General features: G+C 40.5%; 1 protein-coding gene across 1 annotated transcript in view; it reads right to left on the bottom strand.

Moving 5' to 3' along the window:
* LRP6 (LDL receptor related protein 6) overlaps nucleotides 1-24,076 on the bottom strand; it is a 69,666-nt gene that overhangs the window by 5,652 nt on the left and 39,938 nt on the right. The window contains exons 7-17 of the mRNA XM_035892056.1: nucleotides 23,027-23,316; nucleotides 21,118-21,344; nucleotides 18,738-18,922; nucleotides 16,677-17,003; nucleotides 12,958-13,160; nucleotides 11,005-11,216; nucleotides 10,623-10,813; nucleotides 6,065-6,274; nucleotides 4,611-4,736; nucleotides 2,990-3,226; nucleotides 1,119-1,229 (exon numbers count right to left, since the gene is read on the bottom strand). Coding sequence (XP_035747949.1) covers nucleotides 1,119-1,229; nucleotides 2,990-3,226; nucleotides 4,611-4,736; nucleotides 6,065-6,274; nucleotides 10,623-10,813; nucleotides 11,005-11,216; nucleotides 12,958-13,160; nucleotides 16,677-17,003; nucleotides 18,738-18,922; nucleotides 21,118-21,344; nucleotides 23,027-23,316 — 2,319 coding nt within the window. The remainder of the gene's footprint in view (nucleotides 1-1,118; nucleotides 1,230-2,989; nucleotides 3,227-4,610; nucleotides 4,737-6,064; nucleotides 6,275-10,622; nucleotides 10,814-11,004; nucleotides 11,217-12,957; nucleotides 13,161-16,676; nucleotides 17,004-18,737; nucleotides 18,923-21,117; nucleotides 21,345-23,026; nucleotides 23,317-24,076) is intronic.

Here is a 24,076-nt window from a genome sequence, read left to right as displayed (position 1 = left end):
CCAATTCTAAGCAATGACATTCCTGGGAGTAACTGACAACCCCCTGCCTGTGCTTCATGAATTTGACAAGAAAAGCAGACTTTAAAGTATTTTCCTGTTCTAGTCAGTGTTTTACATCTTATCCATTACTGAAAGTATTTTCCTGAACACATTTTCTTCTCCCTGAACACCAAACTCACACTTTAACCAGCTTGTCACAGTCTACAGAGATAAGTAAACAGACTTCCGAACATACTGGAAGAGGGACAGTGACAACTGCAGTCTTACTCTGGGTGGGCTAATTTTCCATCCTCTGTTACAAAACCAGAAAATATATGAACTATAATGAAGATAACTATACATGCCTGTGATAATCTCACTAATAACTTGGTAGCATGACAGAACATCTCCTATTACTCCTCCTTAAGATCAAGGGTCCAACTATGGCTTTGCATTTTCAAGTTAGGTATGTGTCAACCGTGATATATGGATCTCTAACACGAGAAGAGATGTCCCTATTTACAATTTCTTTTAATGCACCAACAGTGAAAATGAACTTTCAAGTTGGAATTTTAAAGGCAGTGGTTTTCTTGCAGAGCCCTGGAGATTTCAAGGTAAGGAATATCACATGTTACAAATCATAAATCAAGCTCAGAATTACATCTTTTCAAGATACAAAGGAAATTTTAGAAGGTTTACTCTGTAAACAGAGTGCTCCTCTGATTCTAAAACCACCTGCTATTAATTCTCTGGATGAGAAAACCATGAAGCAGAGCAGTTATATATAAAAGCCTCATGCTGCTAGAAAGATTTTTTTTTTAACGCCGCACCAACTCAGCATACTAACAGATTATAGTAAAACAAACCTTTTATTTCTTTTAAAAGTTTAAAAAGCTGAGTGGAAAAATTACTAGCCTGCTCTGCCTCAGAGACTAATTGTTCAGAATACTAGTTATTTTTGTTATTCCTGTTCCACCACATTGTGCATTAATGGCATGACAGCAGTTATGAACAGGAGCATTCCTTTTGGAAACAATTAATTCAGTCTGGTTGGCAGAATAAAATCTAACTCATAGAGAAGGTAAGAAACAAATTTCGGATGCTGCAATCAAGTCTGTAGTCTCAGGTTTTACACTTACAGCATCCTTGTTCATCTGAGCTGTCACTGCAGTCCAGGTTGTGATCACATTTCTTGCTTTTCCCGATGCACTGCCCACTAGCACAGCGGAACTGATCGGTTAAACAAAGCACTGGAAAGAGAACCCCCCACACACCAAGAGTCAGTATCAAAGACACCTACTCTTTGAAATGATTAAAAAAGCAAGACACCAAAGAATACAATCAGGAGTATCTTGGGAGAGCTTAGCCTGACGCTAGCTTCATTTCTTGAAGTAGCCAGTGACACACAAAATCCCTCACGCTAACCATGCAGAAAAAGTGATTCAGTGTTCTGCTGAGGATATTGCACAGTGGGTACCTTGTCCTTACTCCCTATTTACCATAAGCACACTGCAAGATAAAATTACCTTGACTAAAATAACTCAGAAGCAGAAGGCCACTGAGAATGCAGGCACTTATCCCAGGACATGGTTATTGCAAAATTACTGTAAGAATCCCCAACTCTAAGCATTTACTGTAATATAAGAGAGAAGAATTAAGTTATTAAAAATAAATCTGCCAAACCATGATGATAAAATTGTTTAAGGAAGATAAATGTGGTTCCTCAATGCCCTCATGCTCTTCCTGTAAACCAGAAAACTCCTTGATCATGGGACAATGTATTTCATTTGACATTATGTTTTTACACTGAAATGAAAGACAGAAGATAAAACTGGAGCTTTGCCAGTACACTCAAAAAATAAACTACCACTTTGGGAAAAAAGGTACTGCAGGCAAGGTGCTGGCTGCTGTTGTTTACACATATTTATGCCTCTTGTTTCTCATAAATCCAGAAATCCTTTCTGACTTCAGTTGAATTAAGAAGTTAAACTAAAGGCTTTTCTGATATGTAATCAACTTGAATACTCTGAATAACAGGGCTACTTTGAAGGTGATAAACAGCCCCTGGTCTGATATCTCCAGTCGCTGGATGGCAACTGGGAAGCTAACTTGCACAACGTATTTTCAGATGTCAGCATCTCATCTGGCTAACAATCACCTTTCATCACACAGGAATTTCTGCATCAGTCTGTCTGGTTTTGTTTGAACTGGAGCACATCTTTTGGAAAGAAATTCAGCCTTGATTCAGAGACCCTTAGACAGTCTCTTCAAAGAAGGAAAATTATGTACCGAAAGGATATAGAGAAGAGGCATCCTTTCAAGCTTACAAGTTGTCCCTACAACTCCTCTCTACTTGCAGAGTGGGGAAAGGGTGAGTTTGCTCATATTTCACATTGTCTAGCGGTGGGGTAGCTCAGATTCCACCAGCATAACCTTGTCCTTTCCAAAATTAAAGGAACCTAATTATCTTTGTGTTGGCAATAGCACTTCCCTCTGTAGCGATGGCTTAAATACTCTCTTTTGCTGTGCTCTGTAGGGAAGAAGAGGTCTCCAGGAATCTTGTGTCTCACTCCCACTTACTCAGAAAAGCTTAACTTCACTTTGTTCAGGTATTAAAAAATAAACAATCCCAAGAGCTTTACTCAGCACAAGGTACGCAAAAAACTATGACAAGGATTTGCTCCACTTTGTAATTCACTCCCAGTTACCAGGTTTTTAGAGCTTAAAAACGATATCATCTTTTTAATATCAATGTTTTTAAACATATCATCTTTTTAACAGTACTTTTCACAAACAGAGCTTAAATCACTGTGCAGGAGATTGGTGTTATTTCTATCTCACAGGTAGATAAGCAAAAGTATGGAGTTGTGAAATAATTTCCAATTTAATCAGTTTAAAAACTAGCAGAACCTCAGATCCTTCCAAATCCTACTCAGCAATGACTTTGGTATCTATCATAGCGTCCCCATGACAGCTTTATTTTCATCGCAATCTGAAAGATCCTCTGTACCTTCACAGTTCTTCTCATCAGAGTTGTCCTGGCAATTTGCTTCTCCATTGCACCGGAGGGCACTGTCTATGCACTGTCCACTTTCACACTGAAACTGGGTGTCTGAGCACACCGGGCAGTTCTTTTCATCACTGTGGTCTTCACATTCAGTGAAACCATCACAGCGCCAGGCCACTGGGATGCAGTCAATCTCACCTGTGAAACAGGTGAACTGCTGAGGGGAGCATGTTGGTGGTTCTTTAAAAATCAAGCAAACAAACAAAAATTAAAAATCCAGGTGAACAAACAGTAGATCAGGACAGGTAAGGACAAGAAGAGTTCAGCTGCTTTCATTTATCAAGCAGCTGATAAATGTGCCATGTCATAAGGTAACTTCCACCCCTGCTCCCTCCAGAGCAATTTGTGCAGATCTTGAGCACCATGCGACTAATGCAGGCTCACATTGAAGGAGGCTCATTAGACAGAGAACAAGAGGAACAGAGGAATATGCACACTCAAAAGAGTTATTTTCTTCCCTTCCCTCTTCATCCTCTTACACCCTTCTCGATAGGTCTTCAAAAGTCTTCATTTAAAGTCAACACGCTTCTCTACTCCCCCTTTCTTGCAACACCATTGTATACACAACTGATTGCTCATTTTCTTTTTAATGTTTGACAATCATTGTATAGAAAACGTTAAAAGGATGTAATGCGCTGCAGATGGATGCACTGTGACTCAATGTCTAGTTATGTGCCCTCAACAGCTCTGTTCAGTAAAAAATTCTTTTAAAATGACAAAAAACTGCTCCATCTAGTCAAGTCCCACTATCTCAACACAGCTGTTAGCTGTTATTTAACATCTACTACAGTAACTGTTAATCTCATGCAGTAAGTGTGGATTTTTTTTCCTTTTTTTTTTTTTTTTTTTAATCCCCCTTTCCTCTCCCCCCCCTTTTTGGCCTGGTATCAAACTTGCTCTGAGAAAATATCTGGATTATTTTAGCTATTGCTCCATTGTGAGACCACACGTCGCCTTGATGGCAAGAAGATTGCATAATAAATGCATTCAGTACGGTGGCACAAAGAGACTCGAGCACCAAAGTGCCTCTCCTCTCCCCCATTTCAACCCCACCCTTGGAGACACCAGGGCGTAGGCTACAGTGGCTGTATCACCATGGAGGAGGCAACTCACTCTTCTGGGACTGCAGTTCAGAAAAAGATGCACCGGCTGAGTTTGAGGAGGACAGCAGAGAAGGATAAAATGGCACAGACATGGTGCAATATGCCAGAACATGAGAATCTACCGCTATTTGAAAAGGATAGCATACAGAGCGGTAGAAAAAAGTAATAAAAATCACACAATTAAAAAATCAAGTTCAAATAATTCAGTGGTCTTAAGTAGAAATAGTGAACATAAATCCTTATTCAACAGTCAACTAGTGAATTTTTTCCCTTCTCTTACTCCTCAGTACTTGGAAGATTTAGCTGGGGGTGGGGGGAGGCACCGAGGTAAGCATGTAAAAGTGCATAACAGCACCTGGTGCACTGTCCATTCTTTCTGCTCAGAAGCCACCCCTAAAGATGGAGACACCCCCAACCCAGAGGGCGAGAGCTCAGTGACGCAGAACACAGGAGGGACTTACCTCCACAGGACAGCTCATCCTGCAGCAGAACAAGGTGCACTGGGCAGGAGCAGCGTGTGGTGCCGTCGCCCTTCACGATGCAAATGTGTGAGCAGCCACCATTATCTTGAGAACAAGGATGTTGTCCTGTGATTTTAAAAATAAGAAAAACAGGTACTGACAAGAAATCCCCACCTCTTTTCTGATCTTTCAGTCTTTTCTTTGGGCTCACCTGACTCCCTTCATTACTTCCTTCCCCCTGTGGAGAGCACTACTAAAAAATCTGACAAAGTTGTATTTTGTCGTGTGCATTTTGTCCCTTTACACACACAAATAATTATCATGCACATCGGTAACTATCCATGATCTGAAACACTTAAGATTCGTGCCATGGGGTCTACTAAAACAGTAAACAGTACTCAAAGTGTTTTGCTTCTTGTGTGAAGTAGAATTAGTTCTGCAGCAAAAATATTAGCGTTAGTAGTATCAAAAGATGCCTTGGATTCCATACTTCCTTTTCTCTATCAAAGACCATTAAAAAAGTAAACTTTTCTAATTTATGAATTCTGAAGCTTCCACACTGTCTCCGAAACTCAAATTAAGATGCTCTAGATAAATATGTCTCTTCATTTTAATGTTTAATAAGGACAACATACTTCTCTTGGAACTCCTGACAGATTTACTGAGATTAATAGCAAACAAAACTAGTAGTAGTCTGCACTGATGCTTTAATTAAACATCCCCAGACATTTTTCTACATATTTCTCCAAGGCATGCACCACAGCCTATTAACCAGGCCTATTTTCTCCAGGATGATGGCAGCCCCACTGCTTTAACCATCCAGCTCCCATCATTTCAATCACATGTGTGTGGGGAAAGGCTATCCTGGCAAACTGAAAAACTTTTAGAAGTGCAGCCATGTTCAGCACAAATTATTATTTAATACACACTTCCTTTGTGCAATGCAATGTTGCTCTTCCATCATTTACTTTCAATATGAATTGCCACCAACAAAAATTGTACACTTAGCCTTCAAGGGAGGCGGACCTTTGAAACATTTACTGCTAGTAAAAGGCCCTGAGAGCTGTGCTTGTCTAAATGGAGTCAACACCTAATAGTGCCTCACTAGTGTGATCCAGAAAATCCTCCACTAGGGATAACAGGTCATTTCCACTGTGCCTATAGACACTCAAATGCCAGGTGCCTGTATGGGACTACCAATGAAGTTGTCATCAGCAACAAAATGCGATGCTGGTTTTGTGACAGATTTCCAGCCCATTGCCAACTGCTGGAAGGAAACAAACTTAATTGCACCCTGGCGATGTACAGACACAAAACAATACCAACTTCCAGCCCCTTCGATCTGCACTGATGTTGATCAGTGACAAGGCAGAACAGGCTCATCTCTCCATGGCCACTCCTTGTCTCAAGCCTCACAGGCACTGTTTGTACTTGCAAACACGGATTGCACTTACTGTATTCCTGAATGTTGAGCTCTTTCACAGCATGGATGTCACTGAGTTGTGCAATACGAGCTTGGACCTTCGTACGTCCTTCTCGACCAGTCATATCAATCTTTTCAATCATCTGCTGTTGCCTGTCAATCCAATACAGCCAGTTTTCAAATACAGTTAGTCCCACAGGCTGCAAGATATTAGAGTCTTCCAACACGATCCTGTTAGCACCTGCAGAAGGGAGAGTGGTTTAGCTCAACTAGAATCAACTGAACTACTATCACAAACATTTTCTACACTACTCACACCACTATTTGCTACTACTTTTACACTGCCAGATAAGCCCACTATAAAAACACAAGCAATCCAGGGTCCTCTGATACAAGACTGATGCATTTTGCAGACAGATGATAACTTTTTTTCCCCTGCTTTCATCAAGAAGATCGGTTTTGTGCTTCAAATGCATTTATTTTAAGAAGCATCTGGAGTTTGGGGCTCTGCTTTCATGAGCCTATCCAGTCTTTTATCGATATGATGGGAACCGATAATTCTTTTCAATTCTTCTATCCGTTTTTGGAGAGATTAACTGCTTTGTTTTGGTATACAACAGGGAATAAGAAGATGGATTATTAGCTTGAGTTAACTAATACAAGATAAAATACAAGTGAAGACAAGGTAGTTAGTACTTCTCACATGACTTAAGAGATTAAGGTAAACACTTGGCTTCTGACTTCCTCATATTCTTTTGTTTCAACTACATTATCTTCATTAAGGTCTTCATGCTAAATTGGGAATGCTCCTTTCTTCCCAGTGAAGACTTCCGTTTCCTCAGTTCCTTTAGCAATCATTGGTAGCAGCCAAGAGGCTTTGGCCTTACCCCTCTGAAGCGTATTTGTTGACTTCTGTGCTAGATTACCTGGCATTACATATAGTCCAGAGCAACTGCCAGACATCATGGTTAGCATTCCACCTAAACAGAAGTCTGCAGCCGTTTTAAAGGTATCATTAAAGACTGTCCAAAGACAGTGAAGACTTCATAACTCGTACACAGAAGTAAAATAAGTTACTCAAAACCTGAGAGGTCAAGAGTGAGGTTTAATCCATGCTTTGTTTATTTTACATGACATGACGTGGCCATTAACACTCAAACATTCAGTGAGGTTTATTGTATTTCAAGCATAAAATTTCTCACAAACGTAAGGAATCTGCTTCAATTTTGAAATGCTGAAACAATACCACAGTCTAAAATTAGGCCACAGCTTGAAAATGTACATATGAATCCTGGTATTTCAGGTATCTGGGCTCACTGCTATGCTTATTTTTTACTTTTACTACAGCAGACAATAGCTTTGCATATGTTCATCCACAAAATGATTTCCAAGAAGTTTCTACCATGTCTCTACCATACCCACACAAGATAATGTTATGGTACAAGAGACATATATTTTATGATTTTATACTTTGAGCAGGTCCTATCCCCTCTGTTTTTATTAGTAGCAAAAATGGGTTTTGGCTTGTTGAGAATTTAATCAACAGTATGCCAGTGATGATGACTTACAAACAAATTCAACTATAAAAAATATATTTATTTCCTTTTCACTAAATGCATACAGAGCTCAGAAGTTAAGTAACATTCCAAACTTTTAGCAAGTGGTAATATCTAAAGCAGAACACAGAAATTCAAATATTAATCCTCAGCTAGACTGGCTTCTCACCCACCACTTTGGAATAACACCAGCAATGATCTGATTAAGAAAAGGGGTTGATGGATTCTGAAGGAGGCTATACCCAGACTGATGTAGAAATTAATAGACTGAGTGATGCAAGTCAAACTAAATAACTGCCACCGCCTATTAACCCCCATGAACATGACTCACTGTATAGGTAAGAAACAGCAACCTGCATCTCAAGAAGAAAAGCTAAGCTGGGAATAGGGGAAAATGCAAAGATGACAGAAAGGAATATAGTTAAAACTAAGACCTTGACCTACCCAAATGGAGTCTGTACATGCCCTGCTCTGCCATGCCCATGTCAGTCAGCATGGCATTTTGCAGTATGCTCCTAAAGCTCTGAAGCTTAAAATGTTCAGTCCCTTAATGTCTTAATCTTTCTTTTTAATATTTGTAACCAAGTGTAACTGACTATTTCTGACTAAACTGAGACACTGAAATCCCTCCTTCCATAAACCAACAATAAAATCCAAAGCTGGCTCGTCAGGGTGCTAGTCCCATTTATTGGGAATGTCAGATGAAAGGAGATGTGATTAAGAGGAGCTTTGTCTCCTGGCATCACCATTCTCTTTCCAGCAATACCTTTTACAAAAAGATTTAAAAACAAACAAACAAATACAAAAATCAGGACACACCCATAGCTCATTCTATTTTCAAATAAAAATTACTTAATTCCAGAATCATTAGATGTTTCCAAATCACACTAATTATTCTGGCATAGAAGAAGTAATTTCCAAATAGTTTCCATGGCAGGGAGCTAATTCCAGTCATCTTTTCATAAACAACCCCTTAATCATGTGAAGAATCTGGTTTAACTTCAATAGGATCTCCCATTTGGGCAGCATAACCGAGTCCTAACTGCATGCCTGAAGGACAGGGAGGAAGAGAAGGACTGCATCACATAAAAGGCATTCTAGCTGTCCTTCTCTTTATGGGTACTGGCATCTACAGTCGACAGAGCAAGAGACTGTGCGTGTTTTTAAGAAGCTAACATGCAGAAAAACTACTCTGCCAGTCAAAAGAGCCTATTAATCAGCATTCCTAAGCACAGGAATGCATCTCAGCAGTTAGCAATTTACTGTGGTGATTATAGCAATCTATCTGCAGTGCAAATGCCAAAAAGCAAGAGACCTTTTGGAATGATTTTTATTCATGTTCTTCGAAAACATGGCGAGCTTTTACTACACAACATTGGCGATCCAACAGCCACATCTTTTTAAAAAATCATTAAAAACAGACTAGATTAGAATTTAGACCCATCTCCTCCTCTGGTGTCCTAATTTCTGGCAGATAACAGACATGAAGAGAGAAACAAAGCACATATGATGTTCTGCTGCTGCCCATAGCTTTATTCATGCAGACCCTGGATCTGGGATAGCCTAGAACATACCAGGATACACCATACCACTTTTTTAAAAAAAACCAGTTCACTAACTCAACTCATCTTACGTCCTGTGTTTTAAAATAGTAAACAGTCAGAATATTGCAGTTCATTTGTGACCTTGAATCTTCCAGTGACACACCACGTTAATCACTGAAAAAAATTACTGTCTTGGTGAGCCTCAATTCCAATCATCTAGAAAACCTGAAATGTTTTCCAAAATAAAAGCTTATTCTAGCAGCATAATAAAAGGCTGAAAATCACACTGGTGTCAGTGGGATTACACATTGCTACTTTGAATGAAGGTATCATGTCATCAGTGAAAACTACCATACTCTCGTTAAGTTTTCAAACTCGCTCAGAGATTGCAAGGTGTGCCCTTATTTCCTTACACACGTACTTATGCTTCTGATAGCAGAGTAACACTCGGCTGAAGTACAAGGACATGCACTATTCAAACTCGGGATGGACTTACTGCAGAGGAAGGAGAAATTCTGCCACTGCCCTCCACTAGCAGCAGAGCAAGGGGGCATACACCCCATCACCTACAGTGATGGACAGGTCCCATCCTGGCACTCCCATCAGCAACATCCAGCCCAGCTTGTATCACAACAAATTACTACCAAAGCCACGCTGGACAGCTGAGCTGATCCCGCAACTTGCAGGATCTGGCTTGTACACAGGATATATCTCAGTCTCTCACCCAATCCGACTGCATGATTTTGCCTCTTCTCTTGCTCCAGTTCTGGTTGCTTGCTGGACTCTTGCTGAGCCAATTCAGCTTTCCAAACTAACAAAACACTGTCCTCTAGTTCTCTTCTTATGTATATTTTTGTTAGGTTATTGCTTTGCTTATGTGGCTAAGTGAGCTGAATCAACTCACAGAGGAGGTTAGACAAGCAACATAACCAACCTTAGGAAGCAGGCAAAGAGAATTCCATAGCTGGAAGAGGGAGAGGTTTTGCCTTTTGAGAGATGTTAGATCTGCTTTATCCTTCTTGCATCACTTCACCCTAAATGACAGGTACATAAGTGACCTGCACACCTGCTGCTTTAACTCTGCAGGAAAAATTTTCCCACTAACGGGAAACGTTCCTCTGATTGACAGATTACTACACTAAAACCAATGCTTTTACAAACAACCCTCTCCCTCCACTTTCCAAAACTGCTGCAATTTATTTATGAACTGACTTTGGGAAACCACACGAAGGTCTTGCAGTGAGAAACTGAAGTAAATGCTATTTACACATGCTATGTGTAGCAATTAATAATGCAAATCATAGATAGAGGCATGAGACTGTAAAGGCACGCTGCATGAATCATGCACATTCTCTGGCTGGGAATTTAGGGAGCGATTAGAATCACAGTACAGACTGTTTATAGTAGGAAGGAAAAGACGACACCTTTCCCTGCATTCCCCCACACCCACACCCCACAAATGAATCACTGAATTAAAGTGTTACTCTACCTGAAAGGTCACTGCTTTCAATTCTCCGCAGGTCTGAATCAGCCCAGAACAACTTGCCTAGCTGGCTATCAATAGCTAAGGCTATGGGCTTGCTCAAACCACTGAAAAAAAGGACCTCTCGTTCAGTTCCATCCAATGCTGCTCTCTCAATTTTAGGAGACCTTTCCTGTAGGTTGGTGAAATACATGTATCTGGAATAGGAATGATTAGAGGAAAAAAAGTTTATTTGATCTTTCCACATTTTTGCTATATGACCAAGACATCTAACAAATGTCAAAGATGTTTTTATTCTGACAAACAGAAACCAACCAGCAGAAAGAAAACAATTTGATTCTCAAGACCTTCAGCCTGAATTTCCCCACATCACATTTCAGCTACATACCCTTTCTCTGGATTCACCACAATGGCCCTGGGCCTATCTTGATCTCCTTTGAGCACCACTCCCATGGGTCTCCCATCCAGGCGTGTTACATTGATCACATTAGTAGCTTCACAGGTCCAGTAGATATAGCGGCTGTAGATGTCAATGCTCAGGTCGTAAGGCTGCATATCTAGGTTCTGATTGGGAACTGGACTTGTCACAACAGTAAGGCTCTGCAAGAAGAAAAACAACCCATAGGGGAGCATTTAATCTGATCCAACGTGAGCAATTTTATTTGCTATGGATGCACCACATCAAACTACTGCTCAGCAAAAGGAGACTGCCAAAATACTATCATAAAGTAAGGAGACACCCAGGTCCAGTTGCCCCGCCAACACCTTTGATCAGATACAGACGCTTAGTCCTGATGTTTTGTTGCAATGGAAATCATGCAAGTTGGTTGCAGCTCATAAGACCTAGCAAGTTTGACCAGTAAGCCCAAATTGTCTCTATGTTGAAGATTCAGGGTCAGCTTCTGTGTTTCCTCTGCTTTCTTGACAAGTCTAAAGTTCAGTTTGGGTAGAACCAAACCCAGCACATTTAGCACTCTACAACAGAAACGCATCACCACTAATTCCCAAAGTTGCAGCTGAACAGATAAAAACACAGACAAGTGAGGCCAGACAGCACTTGTAATTCTCGCCTCATTCTTCTCCACCATCACTGCCATCACACTTGGGGGACATAACACAAGGATGAATAATAAATGGGAGGGCAACCCCGCCAACAGACAGAAAGGACATCAGCTAGAATATGACAGTGACTTTAGAGCATTTCCAGCTAACACCTTTCTGCTTCAAAGTTCTTGCCATTTACTGGTCCAGACCTCTGGAGTTCACATACTTTTTTACCTTTTTTTTTAAGAAAGAAACTGCATCGTCTCCCTATAGTGAAAGGTGAACCTAACTGACCTCTTTCATGAACTTTTCAAAAAATCTTAAGAGGACTGATAACTCACAAAACTAAAAACCTCATGCTTTTGAGGTGACCAGCCCCCATCCTCTCACCCCCAAATTAAACTTCACCATAAAATCTGCCAAACTTTATTTGGCTTGTCACCCCTATGAAAGGGCGTGCCTACAAGTCTTACATTTGTTTATTCTGCTGAAGCTGGCAAAACCCAAAAACCTGGTGCCTTTGCCCAGTTTTGGGTGTTAAATTCCCACCACCAGAAACCACACTCTCTTACAAATTAAACTGAATATAGCACCTCCATGTTGTTCATCTTAGTCTCCCGCTTCTCCCCCATTCAAAAAATCAGGAAGAAAAAAAATCTATTTTAAAATGTGAAAATGAGTAAGTAGCCATTGCTCACAATTAACCTCACTAAATCTGCATCACCTTTTGCCTTCTACCCTACTCTACTTTTTCTGTATTCCCCAGGCAAATACATTTTTCCCAAGCCTGCTACATCTCTTATAGGTCACTAGTTTCAACCTCCTTGCTCAGTGCCTTGGTGGTCGACACCAACTCTCTACCTATCCCCCACCAGAACCTGGGATACTTCAGACACAGATGTGTGCTCACAAAGTCCCACCCTCTTCGTTTCAGAGTCAATGCCCCTGCACCCTTCTTTGCAACTCTTCCTTCTGACACATTTTGTTTCTTCCCATCCACGTTTCATTTCTCTCAAATGGGTTTCCAACAGCCCCCAGCCAAAAGACAGTGTTGAGCAAATAAGGCACTGTGAACAACAGTATCTTTAAGTTGGCCTTAGTTTTCCATGGTTTATTTCCTGCTGCATCTCCCAGATTACTGGCTGAGGACTCGAGAAACTCCAGATGCCACTTGTTTTGCCAAGTGACAGCATCTACAGGAAGTCCATATAGCTAAATTATTCATGTACAATCATTCACTGTTGGGTGTAGGGCATGCCTTCCTCATCTTCCAGTAATTCCATCACCCGCAGGATACCTGGCTGCCGTCTTCCTGTGCCTTCCGGATGATGTTATGCCGAGAATCAATCCAGTACAGCTGCTTATCCAGGGGGTCATAATCAATGGCTCGAACGTTCCTGAGACTATGGATAGGGAGTATGATATCTGGACTCTGCTGCTCATCTATCACCATGCGATTAATTGCATTCTTCTGGCTGAACAACAGAAAGGTTGTAGGAGCTTGATGGGTTAAAAAAAAATAAAAAAGGAGGGTGAAAGGGTTATACATAGGTACATTGGGTATTTGTATGTTCAATAATGACAACTACTATATATAACCAGACAGTATCTATTCTTTCATTCTCCTTCTCCCCCTGGGGGAAAAAACCCATCAAAACAAAGCACAAAAATCCCAACTTCTGATCAGTTTGAAAAGCCTTTCAAATGACCTCTTTTTACTATAAATGTCTGAATGTGGATTTGACAGGCAACGGTAATTTTCTAAGTCACAGGACTAATGAACATGAAGACTTCTGTCAAAATCACCTCAAAGAACGGTCAGCCATGCCTCTCAAGGAACTGTCAATTTTCTTTCTAAAGGTATCCCAGGGAAATGCAGCTCCACTATTCTGAAGTTGAACGTTTTGCTAGGTATACTTCTACTTGCAGAGGAAGCTGAGCAAAAGCCAGCACTGGTTCCTTATTTAGAGGTCCCAGGGAACAGAGATTGCGGAACAGAGATTGCCATTAGAGTGGTTTAGTCCTGTTCCCACAAGCCTGCACCAGAATGAAAGGACTAATTCACAGGTGTGCACAGGCTTCGTTTCTGGAGAAAAATCTATTCACTCTTCTCAAATTTATGTATCTTGCTTATTTCTAGGTACTTATCTAGGAATGCTAACTGTAATCAGAAAAAAAAAAAATCTGATGCTCTGCTCCCACTTTCCAGATGTCCAGCAAAAATTTCCTGGGCAAATTATTTTTTTCTTATAAATACCAACATCAGAAAATAAGACTTCCCCCATCCCGTACAGCTGCAGTTTACCGGCTCTATCTTACAGTAAGCGCACAAGGCATTTAATATTTCGTTAAAAAGAAATTATCCCTGTATTACATAACTGGGTCAGAAACCAGAGGAGGTAGTTAAAGCTTTTTCCCTTTTCACAGAGTTCTTTTCAGTAATGGTCTACCTGGAGCCACTACTGTGCAAGATGGCACAAGAGCCAGCAGCCAGAAACACACTTTGCAGTCTCCCCTGAAGTTTGTACAATCAATTCTCTATAGCACAAGTCTGGAGAGGTTAGCAATGGGACACTGCACTCATTCAATCCAGCCTGTAAAACAGGTAAGGCAGCACCTCGGAAAGGGGAGGTAGCAAAAGTATTCCAGAGAACATCATCACCATGCTTTGTTATTTTAGACACACACTTTGAACATGTATTCTGGCTGCTTGGGGAGAAAAAAAAAAAAAAAAAAGAAAGAAAAGAAAGGAGGGGGGGAGTTTCCTTGCTAACTAACAGTCAGTCCTAACATCCTATAACAATCAGGCCTAATTGCAAGGTATTTTTGTTTTCTGGAAAACCTTTATTTCCCCTCCAAACGTTTCTCCAATAATTTAAGCTGCCTTCTACTTGGCTCTAAACTGTAGAAGAAAGCACAAAAAAAGGCAAAGTTTATACTGAATGTGTACAACAAAATAATAGATTCAGAAAACATCAGCATTCTTACCAAGCAGTTAAGAGAGTAATGGAAAGGGGAAAAAGCTTAAGATAAAACAATGCAGGTAAACATACCATCATAAGCACCTAAAATCTTTTCCGCTTTTCCCCAAAGACACCCTCTCACTGTCTAAGATTGCCTGGCTTCCAATTTTGAATTGATGGCTCTTCATAAAATGTAACAGCAGAATTTCCCCCCTTGAGTCCCCACATCTCTGAAACAGTCCCAGTTTCAGAAATCCCTTCCCAGTTTTCATCATTCTCTCTCCCAACAGTCACATATTTTAACTATATTTTTGGCAGGCAATGGAGTGCAACGAGCACGTCCCCTGTGTAACACTGCCTTCAAACTTCATGACACGTGGTACATCCGATGAGATACCAGAACTCATCAGAGCAGTGTGTCCTTCCCGTAATTAAAAGAATCTATGCAAGCGTGAGCAGGGTGATCCAGAAGGGAGGAGCTGGCCTCTAGACAGGGCTTGGACTAATAATAATGTTCAGGAGTACATAAGCAAGTAAAACAGGCAAGAGAAAGTTAAAACAATTTATGCTCCAATTATAGTGGCCAAGAGAAAAATTAAATTATGCACATAGAAGCAAGCCTAAGTCTCCAATTATCTACAAATGAGAAGTTGGAAAGTTCCCAGGTTTGAACATGGCAGAAGGAAAACTCCTAATACCTCACGAACAGCCCTGAACTGTATCGCGGGGAAAAGGCTCTATTTGCTCACAACGTATTTCCTGCATTTTTCTCCTTCGTTTCCAAGAGCATTTTCACAAGAAAACACGACCTTTGATCATTTTGCTACTTATTCTCTGCTGGAAGTCAAACTCCTCCACCTACAAAATCAGAGTCAGCACCAGAGAGGTGCCAGCCGTGCCTCTAAGTCACAGGAAGGTGTGAGGGTGTTGGGAGTATAAAAATCCAGTTGTCATGCAAGCGCCCCTTGTAACAAAAAACAAAAGGAGGCGTTCAGGACACACGGGGAGGTGGAAAAACAGAGTTTTCTGAAAAGCGTAATTTTCAAAAAATGCTGTGAGTTGGCATTTGTGGAGTAAGCTGCCCTGCTTTTGGCTTTAAAGCAACAGTGGGATCTCTCTACTCATGCATAATGTGGACAAGATACAATCTGTCTCTCTGTACCATGAATCTCTTCACCCACTGACTAATCTGAATGACACCAGTGGAAATCAGCCATCCAGTGTGACTGCCAAAATTATGAGAGCTTCACTGGCAGCCAGTTATTGAGAGATGGATAAATTATTTGGTTAGAAACTAATTACACACAGCCTGAGGGGGCTTGCAGTTTGTATTCTGCACAACAATAAAGAAAAATGGGGCTTGGCTGCCCTGAGATCAGAAATCTGAAGTGCTGGGGAGGCCATGGAGCAAAGCCTCTCCTCACAGAGGAAGAAACACTTTTGGGGGTATGAGAGAGGCTCACCTCAGCATCTCATCAGCCAGCAAACACAGCTACTACAGAATTAAATCTTGACCACCTAAAGGCTACATGAAGTTTAGAATACAGCCCAAACTACCACATGTCCTATATGTCAGGCAAGATTAGAAATAAATAAGCAGATAAATAAGCAAGCAAGTACTTTAGAAGGGTTAACAGAGACAAAGCCAAAACACTTTGAGCTTTCCTGCTTACACAGATTTAGCCAAGTCACTAAAAAAATTCACTACAGCCACTCTTCTTATTTCACTGTGAGACTAGCCTGTTGCAAGATTATGGGGCTTTTTGCTTTCAATATCCTACCTTCTCTGAAAAGTGAGTAGGATTTTAGTACTAGAAAATTATATTTAAATATACCCTGCTTCCTATGGAGGAAGGGAGGCTAGGGAAGCAGAAATTTTTCAAATACACATTCAGTATTAAAACCAGAAACTAGCATTAACTTGGCCGATCAGCAAAGCAAGCTTCACCAATCTCATGTAAAAATAAAACTCTTCTTTCCTCCAAGCACAATACTTGCATCTGTTACAAAACACATCTGCCTCTCTGTTTTACTTCCATTTGTTATGGCTTACCGCTACAAGTCCTGTTGTCAGAGTTCAAGGAATAGTGAGCTGGGCAGCCACAGACAAAACCACCAACAGGGACTGCCAAGCACAGGTGAGAGCAGTGACCATTGCTAGAGGCACACTCATTCCAGCCTGCCTGCCTGGAGGAATGGAAGACCAAGATGTCCATAACGTAATCCAAATGCCCTTGGATGATAGTTCGGTTCTGGCCACTGGTCTTGTTGGCTCGTTCAATGCTACGCCGGCTCCAGTCTGTCCAGTAAATGTAATCCTGATACTGAGTCAAGCCAAATGGGTGAGGCAAGTCATCAGCTATAATCTCACGGTCAAGGCCTGTTTCCAAAAAGGAAGGGAGAAAAAAAGCAGAATTATTTGGGGACAAAAGAGATGCTGTTTGTTGCTGCTAGACATGTCCCCTGCACAGAAAGGTTAAAATATAGTTACTTTAAAGTTACTATTTCATTATTACAAAAGTAAATTATAAAATAATGTGTAAGTGTGAAGTGTCTGAGCCTATCACAGAAATGTACTAATCCTGCTTGTGACTCACAGAACAGAACATATTTTACTAAAGAAAAAAGCCTCAGCTTTGAAAATAATCAAGAGTTCTCAAAAAGATTCTGTCCTTTCCCTCCTCCCAGAAACAAACAGGGTCCCACTGAAGGAGGCAGGATCCTGACACTGTACTCCCAGTTCAGCGTCTCTCACACCGCGTTTGGGTCTCTGCCCACTGCTTACAGAGATAGAATTGTTATGGGCTTAATAAGATTCTATGTTGTATTATGAGAAAAATTAAATGAACGAGGTTAAACTCATCTGCCTCTGAAATGCCATAACAGGAAGGAGCATTCAGAAAGTCAAGGTAGGAAACAGTTAATTGTGTATACCGTAGAAATGTTAAGAGACCTAAGGAGTAGGGCATGGGGGGGGGGGAAATTACTTCAACCATGTTATTTCAACCACTTCATTACCATGGGATGTCCTGCTGTCTAGTCACAGAAAATGAATGGGTGATTATGAAGCAAGAAGTCATTCCCTCTTTGTGCAGAGAAGAGGAGGATGCACAGCCCTGCACTCTTGCCGTCACCAGCCACAGGGAAGATGAAATTCTAATGGTGTGTCCAGTTCCACAGTACACCGGAGAGCACTGAGCCAGCCCCAACAGCATACCAAAATATATAAGGAGCTGAAGAAAAGCTTTTATATTGCATATAATTCCTAGTAATGCATTTTCCTGTTTTGATCTTTTTCTGGCTTTGTTCCACTATTGCAAATGTACTGTTTAAAGTAGACTAATTCCTTTAGCTTTAAATATTGGCTAGTGCTAACACTCATCTGGGTAATCTGGCACACAACAAGGCAGTCCACTCCTGTGGGTGCCGAGATGCTAAAAACATGATATTGTGCAAACCTGAGGGGGCTTAGGTTCTCAGTACAGTACCCCTGGGACAGTGAAAGAATAAAATATTCCACCTCCATTTAGCTGTAATGATCACTTTATAAAACAATCACACAGACCCCACTGTGAGAAGCCCCCTGGTGACCAGTGCTAGCCAGGAAAAGCTCTTTAACATGCAGGATATACTGAGGAAAAAAATGCCTGAACCCTGAGGATACCAACAATGATTAAAAACAAAATTATATTAAATTGCATTGTGAAAACTGTCCAATAAGCTGTTGTTATCTTGGCTTTCTCTCTACCTTTCTACAGATGATGAGGTGTTTGTTATGTATTTGCCAACAATCTTCAGAGAAGCAAAACAAGACTCTCCCAACACACTGAAAGTTGACAGCTTTGCCCTACATATAGCTGAGAACATGTACAACTTGTATAATTTTAACTTTGTGAGCACGTAGATTACCTTAAAGAAAATCGAGGCCTCGCTAAATGCTGTGTTGTATAAACATCAATTATAGAAGCAAATGTTAAAGGCGTGTGAGTTTGGAAAAAAATCTGGGTTTGTTTTAAGACGTGTATCTTTGCATTATTTAAGCAATAATTTGCCACAGGGAACTGTGAAAAAGCAGCAGCATCCCCATGATGCTGCCCAGGGCTCTGGGGCTCACCTAGCATGTTGGAGGATTCTATCAGGTTGGTATCGAGGTCAGTCCAGTACAGTCGTCTTTTAGCGTAATCAATTGTTAGGCCGTTAGCACGTCCCACATTGGGTACCAAAGTAGTCCGCTCAGTGCCATCCATAGCAGCTCTATCAATCTTTGGCTTACCACCCCATTCAGTCCAGTACATAAACCTGATTAAAGCGACAAAAAAAGAAGAAGAAGAAGAAAAAAATAATCACATTTATCCAAAAGAGAACTCAAGGGGAGAAGCAAGACAAAACAAAAATCCTTAGAAAGAGTAAGAGAAAAACAAGAGCTGTAAATTTGAGCATTTATTAAGCCCCATTACACTAAATGTTTTTTCAAAATACAAGCAAGGAAGTGAGTCAGGTTTCCTCAAAATGCTTCCAACACTACTTTTTCCACTTGGAGCTGGATTTCACCAGCAAGTTCCATATGAAAGCACTTCAGTCTTAACTAATCCATGCACGTCAGTTAAGAGGCAAAAGGTTGGTAGTTGGGCACCTTCATTTATACCTGGTTGTTTAGCAAGATATTTTCCATGGCATTTAGCTTCTGTTTCTATTCAATTGTCTATCAAATGAAGGAATACAAAAAGGTAGGCAAGCAGGGTACTTTTGTTAATAGGTGCCACTGCTCATTTCCATGCAACTAAGTCAATCGGCCATGTAAGCGTGTTACATTTCAGCTGAGGGTAGAATAACACAAAACTGTATGGCGTTTCCACTGGAGCAAAAGTACAAACTATTACATACTCACATGCCAGTTTATGCTTCATTTGGCACTGTACAGTAGAGGGCTGTATATTTGACATTTGGTGTCAAGTAGTTAGCCAATTCTTCCAAAACGTAAAGCCAATACCATTTTAAAAATGAGTGAGACATAACTAGCCAATGTTTACACCTTTATCCCTTAATACCTTTAGTAACAGACACCTGTGAATTGCTTTTAATTTCAAGCAACCAACAGTGGGAAAGGTTGCTTCAGAAACTGGTGATCAAAGGGGAGCTATTCTTTAGACACAAGGAATACTTACAAATTTTCCTTTAATTTTTGCACGTATTTTGTGCATAAATTTTGCAAGATGTGCACAGCATGAACTTAAGTGTTAGAATTGCTCCCATGGTAGTGATGCCATGAAAACTTTCATATGAAGTACAATGACATAGCTTAGCTACAAGACAAAATGTAAAGCAGGCATTCGGGCTCAAAACTAAATTAATTTTTTTTCTGGTCTGTGGTGAAGAGACAAAGCATTGAATTATAATAACCCTTGGAAAAAACTATTCCCAGTGTAAAACTAGAATCATCCGTAGCAACCTACTCTTACAACTGAGTACCTGGATCTAACAATCTTGTCTTGGATGCTCTCTGATACACTTGTCCAGGCAACCCCTGGCATGTCAGGGCTAAACCCCATCTACATGTCCCCCTGGGGGCGGTGCAGAACTCCTTTCGACTAAGCACTGTGACAGTGGCCACCACCTTTTTGAAAGGAAGCAGAAGGAAGTTGTTTTAGTGGTGCCACAGTTCTCTGCGTTGCTGTAACTCTTGCAGTGTCACTGGGAAGTGTGATAATTTCATAACGCTTGAAAATGAAGTTCCCTCATTCGTAAAATAAGAATAATACAGTGTTGGTACGACCTCAAAAAGGTTTTGCAGTAATTAGTTAATATCAAATGAGCATTTCATTGTAGAAGAGCTATTTCAGAAGCTAAATAGTTTTGCCTTGCCCTGCTCCTTCCTCCCTCTCCCTGCTTATTGCCCTACTTTTGCTATTACATTTGAATCCAGCTGAGGAGTGTCTTCTCAGGAAATATTTAATGTTGGGGATAGGTGGGTATAATTGTTTCTACTCTTTCTCTGTCCTTGCTTCCCTTGTCCATACCAACTAAAAAGGCTTCCTTATCTGAAGAAACAAACACCTTCCTTATTCTCAGACAATAAGCTTCACTCCCCCACTCTCAAGTTAAATCATTTAATACCTTTATTGGACCCTAACTTGTGATAAAAAGGATCCACATTTTTAAAAGAACAAATATTTTCTTTTCAATGCTATAGTCCTTTTCTAATTAATGAATTCCATAAACCTAAAAACTACTTTGATTCTGTGGTTAATTAAAAAACTAAATATAAATCCCTTTTTAATAAGCTGCTCTGATTTTTTTTGGTGTGGTATTCTTAATGATTATTCAGGACATTAAGAGCATATTCCTCCAGCCCTCGTACTCTAAATTACCAGGTTGTATTCCCCAGCTCAGTTCTCTCAGGATTTACATGCAGTGCCTCACTAACATGCCCTAGAGGAAGTATTACGATGTTGTTTTTCACTGTTCATAAACATAAAATTAAATCAGCAAGTTACCCCTCAGCAGGGTCCAATGCCAATGCCCGGGGACTGTCGAGATCTTTCCACACCAGCACTTGGCGATGCTGTCCATCCAGCTTTGACACTTCTATACGATTTGTTCCAGTATCAGCCCAATACAAGTTCTTCCCCAGCCAATCTACGGCCATGCCTTCTGGGTAATCCAAGCCAAACTCCACAACGTGTTCCAGTGCGCTGCCATTCATAAACGCTCTGCTGATGGTCTGCAGGGATACAAAGATACACAGGCAAATTAGAAATTTTATCAGTCTGTCATTGGGCTGGTTGTTTTCTTTGTTGCACTTTAAACACTTTCAGATTTTAGGCATCTCATAGGAAAGAGGATCTTACAATATGCTACTTATTTGCAAGGCAAACAATGCTGCTATTCAGAAGTAATGATTTACTGTACTCTATGAATGTATTCTGTGTCAATTACAATAGCGTTTCACTGGGGAAATAAATGGGATAACTAGTCTGGTTCAATTAAGCAGTCTACATGCCAAAGTGACCTTAAAACTCAGTGCCAACTTCGAGGGGGAAATATTTTGACTCTCCCAGGACTATACAAAAGCATCGATGTTATAGCACGGAACAATATTTAAAGCAGCCTAATGAAAAAGTTCAGGACGGAACAGCAAATAGAAGAAAACAACCTAACAGACGATTAGCTCACTAGTGCAAGTGCTTCAGTACTGCTGGCTTAATTTAATTTCACTAAGTAGAATTTCTTCTTGGTCTTTCATTCAAAAGACTTCTTTTAACTCTTGCCATCATGGATCAGCCTGTGATAGCAGATACAGCCAGAATTATGTTTTAATAATGTATCAGAGTTTAAGAATTCCCTGGGTTACTATGACCACTTGTAAGCCTGAAAGTAAAGGAATAATATTAGGACAGTACAAAATTCTTTTTGGCAAACATGGGCTTCCTTTCCGTGTCCTTAATACTGCCCTCCGCACACACTCCTCATAACCCATCAGAAGTTAACAGAAGACTGCTTTTTGTTTACTTCCCAGTGTGGATACTACCTGCTAATTATGCCAGTTTGTGACAGTCCACAGCAGGGAAGTTTGTATCTCAGTCTTCACCTGTATCACCCTTAAAAATTGATCAGATCATTGCTTTATTTTTATTTCAAACACAGCTCAAATAAATACCATAGCTAAAGAGTTCAGCCAAGTCACCTCTCTCAAATTCACCTAAGCTCTGTGTTTTCAACTTTTATGATCCTTCAGTTGCAAAGGTCCATGAGTTATCATTGGCACAGGTCTCAACCCAATTGCAGAAAACTTTCTTTTATTAAAAACTAATTTTTGGTGCTCACTATTCTGACTACATCTACAACCCGTGAAAAACAAAGGGAATAACTAGACTCACTGATAACAGACCGATAATACACAGGTTTCTGTCACTCCATGAACAACCACATTTAAACACCTATCCTTGACCTTTTCTGATTTGTCAGTCTAGACCCTAGACCTGTTTTACAAAGCCTGTGATTCACAATACGTTTCATGTGTAGTAGCTATGTAAGTTAATGAATAGGTAAGGCCCATTTTTCTCTTTCTGACCCAAGACAAGGCTTCCCCCCACTAAATATATCTGGCAAAACATCTGTGATCCCCGAAACCCCCTGCCATATGACATTCTTCTCAGTTTTCTATCAAAAAAGCTTTATTTTTGCAAACTTATCCTTTATGTGAAAATGTATACATTAGATTTAAATGATTTATAGGAGAGAACACTGCTAGCAGAATGAAAACGTATGCCATTCTTAGTTAGAACAAGCTCTTCTACTTGAATCCTGTAAATTGCATTTATCAATCCATTCTTAAGTATCTCAAGAACCTCATAACAACTTAATAGCCAATACGGAATAAATGGAAATATCTTCCATCTCTACCTTCAGTGAAATGTCAGTCCAGTAAATCCGATTGTCTGTCACATCAAAATCCAGAGCAGAAGCTTCCTTGACTCCAGTGAGTGGAATAGCAACGTTGTTGTTGTTCGTTTCTAAAGAGATTCGCCTGATATCTGCTCTCCGAGAAAACAGCAGGAAAGCTTCTGGGACAATGCAGGTCTTCATATCATTGATGAGCTCTAAGCCTATGGGGCAAGCGCAGCGAAGGCCTTGTGGCCTGTACAGACAAAGATGGCTGCAGCCGCCGTTATCCTCTGCACAAGGGTTTGTACCTAAGCATGCAACAAAAGCAAAAGTAATCACTGCAAACTGATTTCAGTTGGAAATTGAAGGTGGTCCTCACATGCATCAATGACACTACGAGTCCTTTAAGAAATAAATATAGTTTTTCACCTTTTATTCTCTGAATTTTTGTTCATTTCCTGTAATCCTTTAGACAGATCTTACTCTACTTGGCTGAAACGACAGCGTTTATTTTTCCGATCCCATGACACAAACATTGGGGAAACAAGCATTGGGGAAAGGGACCTGGACTCCAACAGCTACTGGTGTTCTCACTTCACAGCACAAGCACTGAATGGATGGTAAGTATGCAAGCAAGCCAGAGTATGTTCTGCTGCCTTTTACAGTATGCTGGTCTGGTTACACACCACAATTTTGTTCCTAAAGATGGAAAAGTTGCAGGTCTATTTTCACATCTATTCACTGGTCTCATCTCTCCAGGTTGCTAGAAAAGCAGCTCTTTGCAATACTGACTTGTGTAACCTGCACATGCTGGAAATCCACCCACTAAGAGAGGCCCAGCATTGCCAAGCTCAATTAGCCAAACAGTCGGAAAGAGAGCTGCATTTAAAATGCATGCACCTTACTTAGGGCATCTTGTTAATGTGGTAGCCGCAATGCAAAGATAACCTCAACTACACTGGACTAATTCCCTGGGATGCAATGCAGACATGGCAGCAAGAAGTTGCAAGCCCTATCCACACAGCAGAGTATTCAGGGAATTGGTGAGTTCTGTGGTGTTACCAGTGT

The sequence above is a fragment of the Egretta garzetta genome, unplaced genomic scaffold, assembly GCF_000687185.1.
Source record: "Egretta garzetta isolate BGI_Z169 unplaced genomic scaffold, ASM68718v1 scaffold293, whole genome shotgun sequence".
NCBI classification, from domain to species: Eukaryota; Metazoa; Chordata; class Aves; order Pelecaniformes; family Ardeidae; genus Egretta; species Egretta garzetta.
This window is presented reverse-complemented; position numbering and strand designations above follow the sequence as displayed.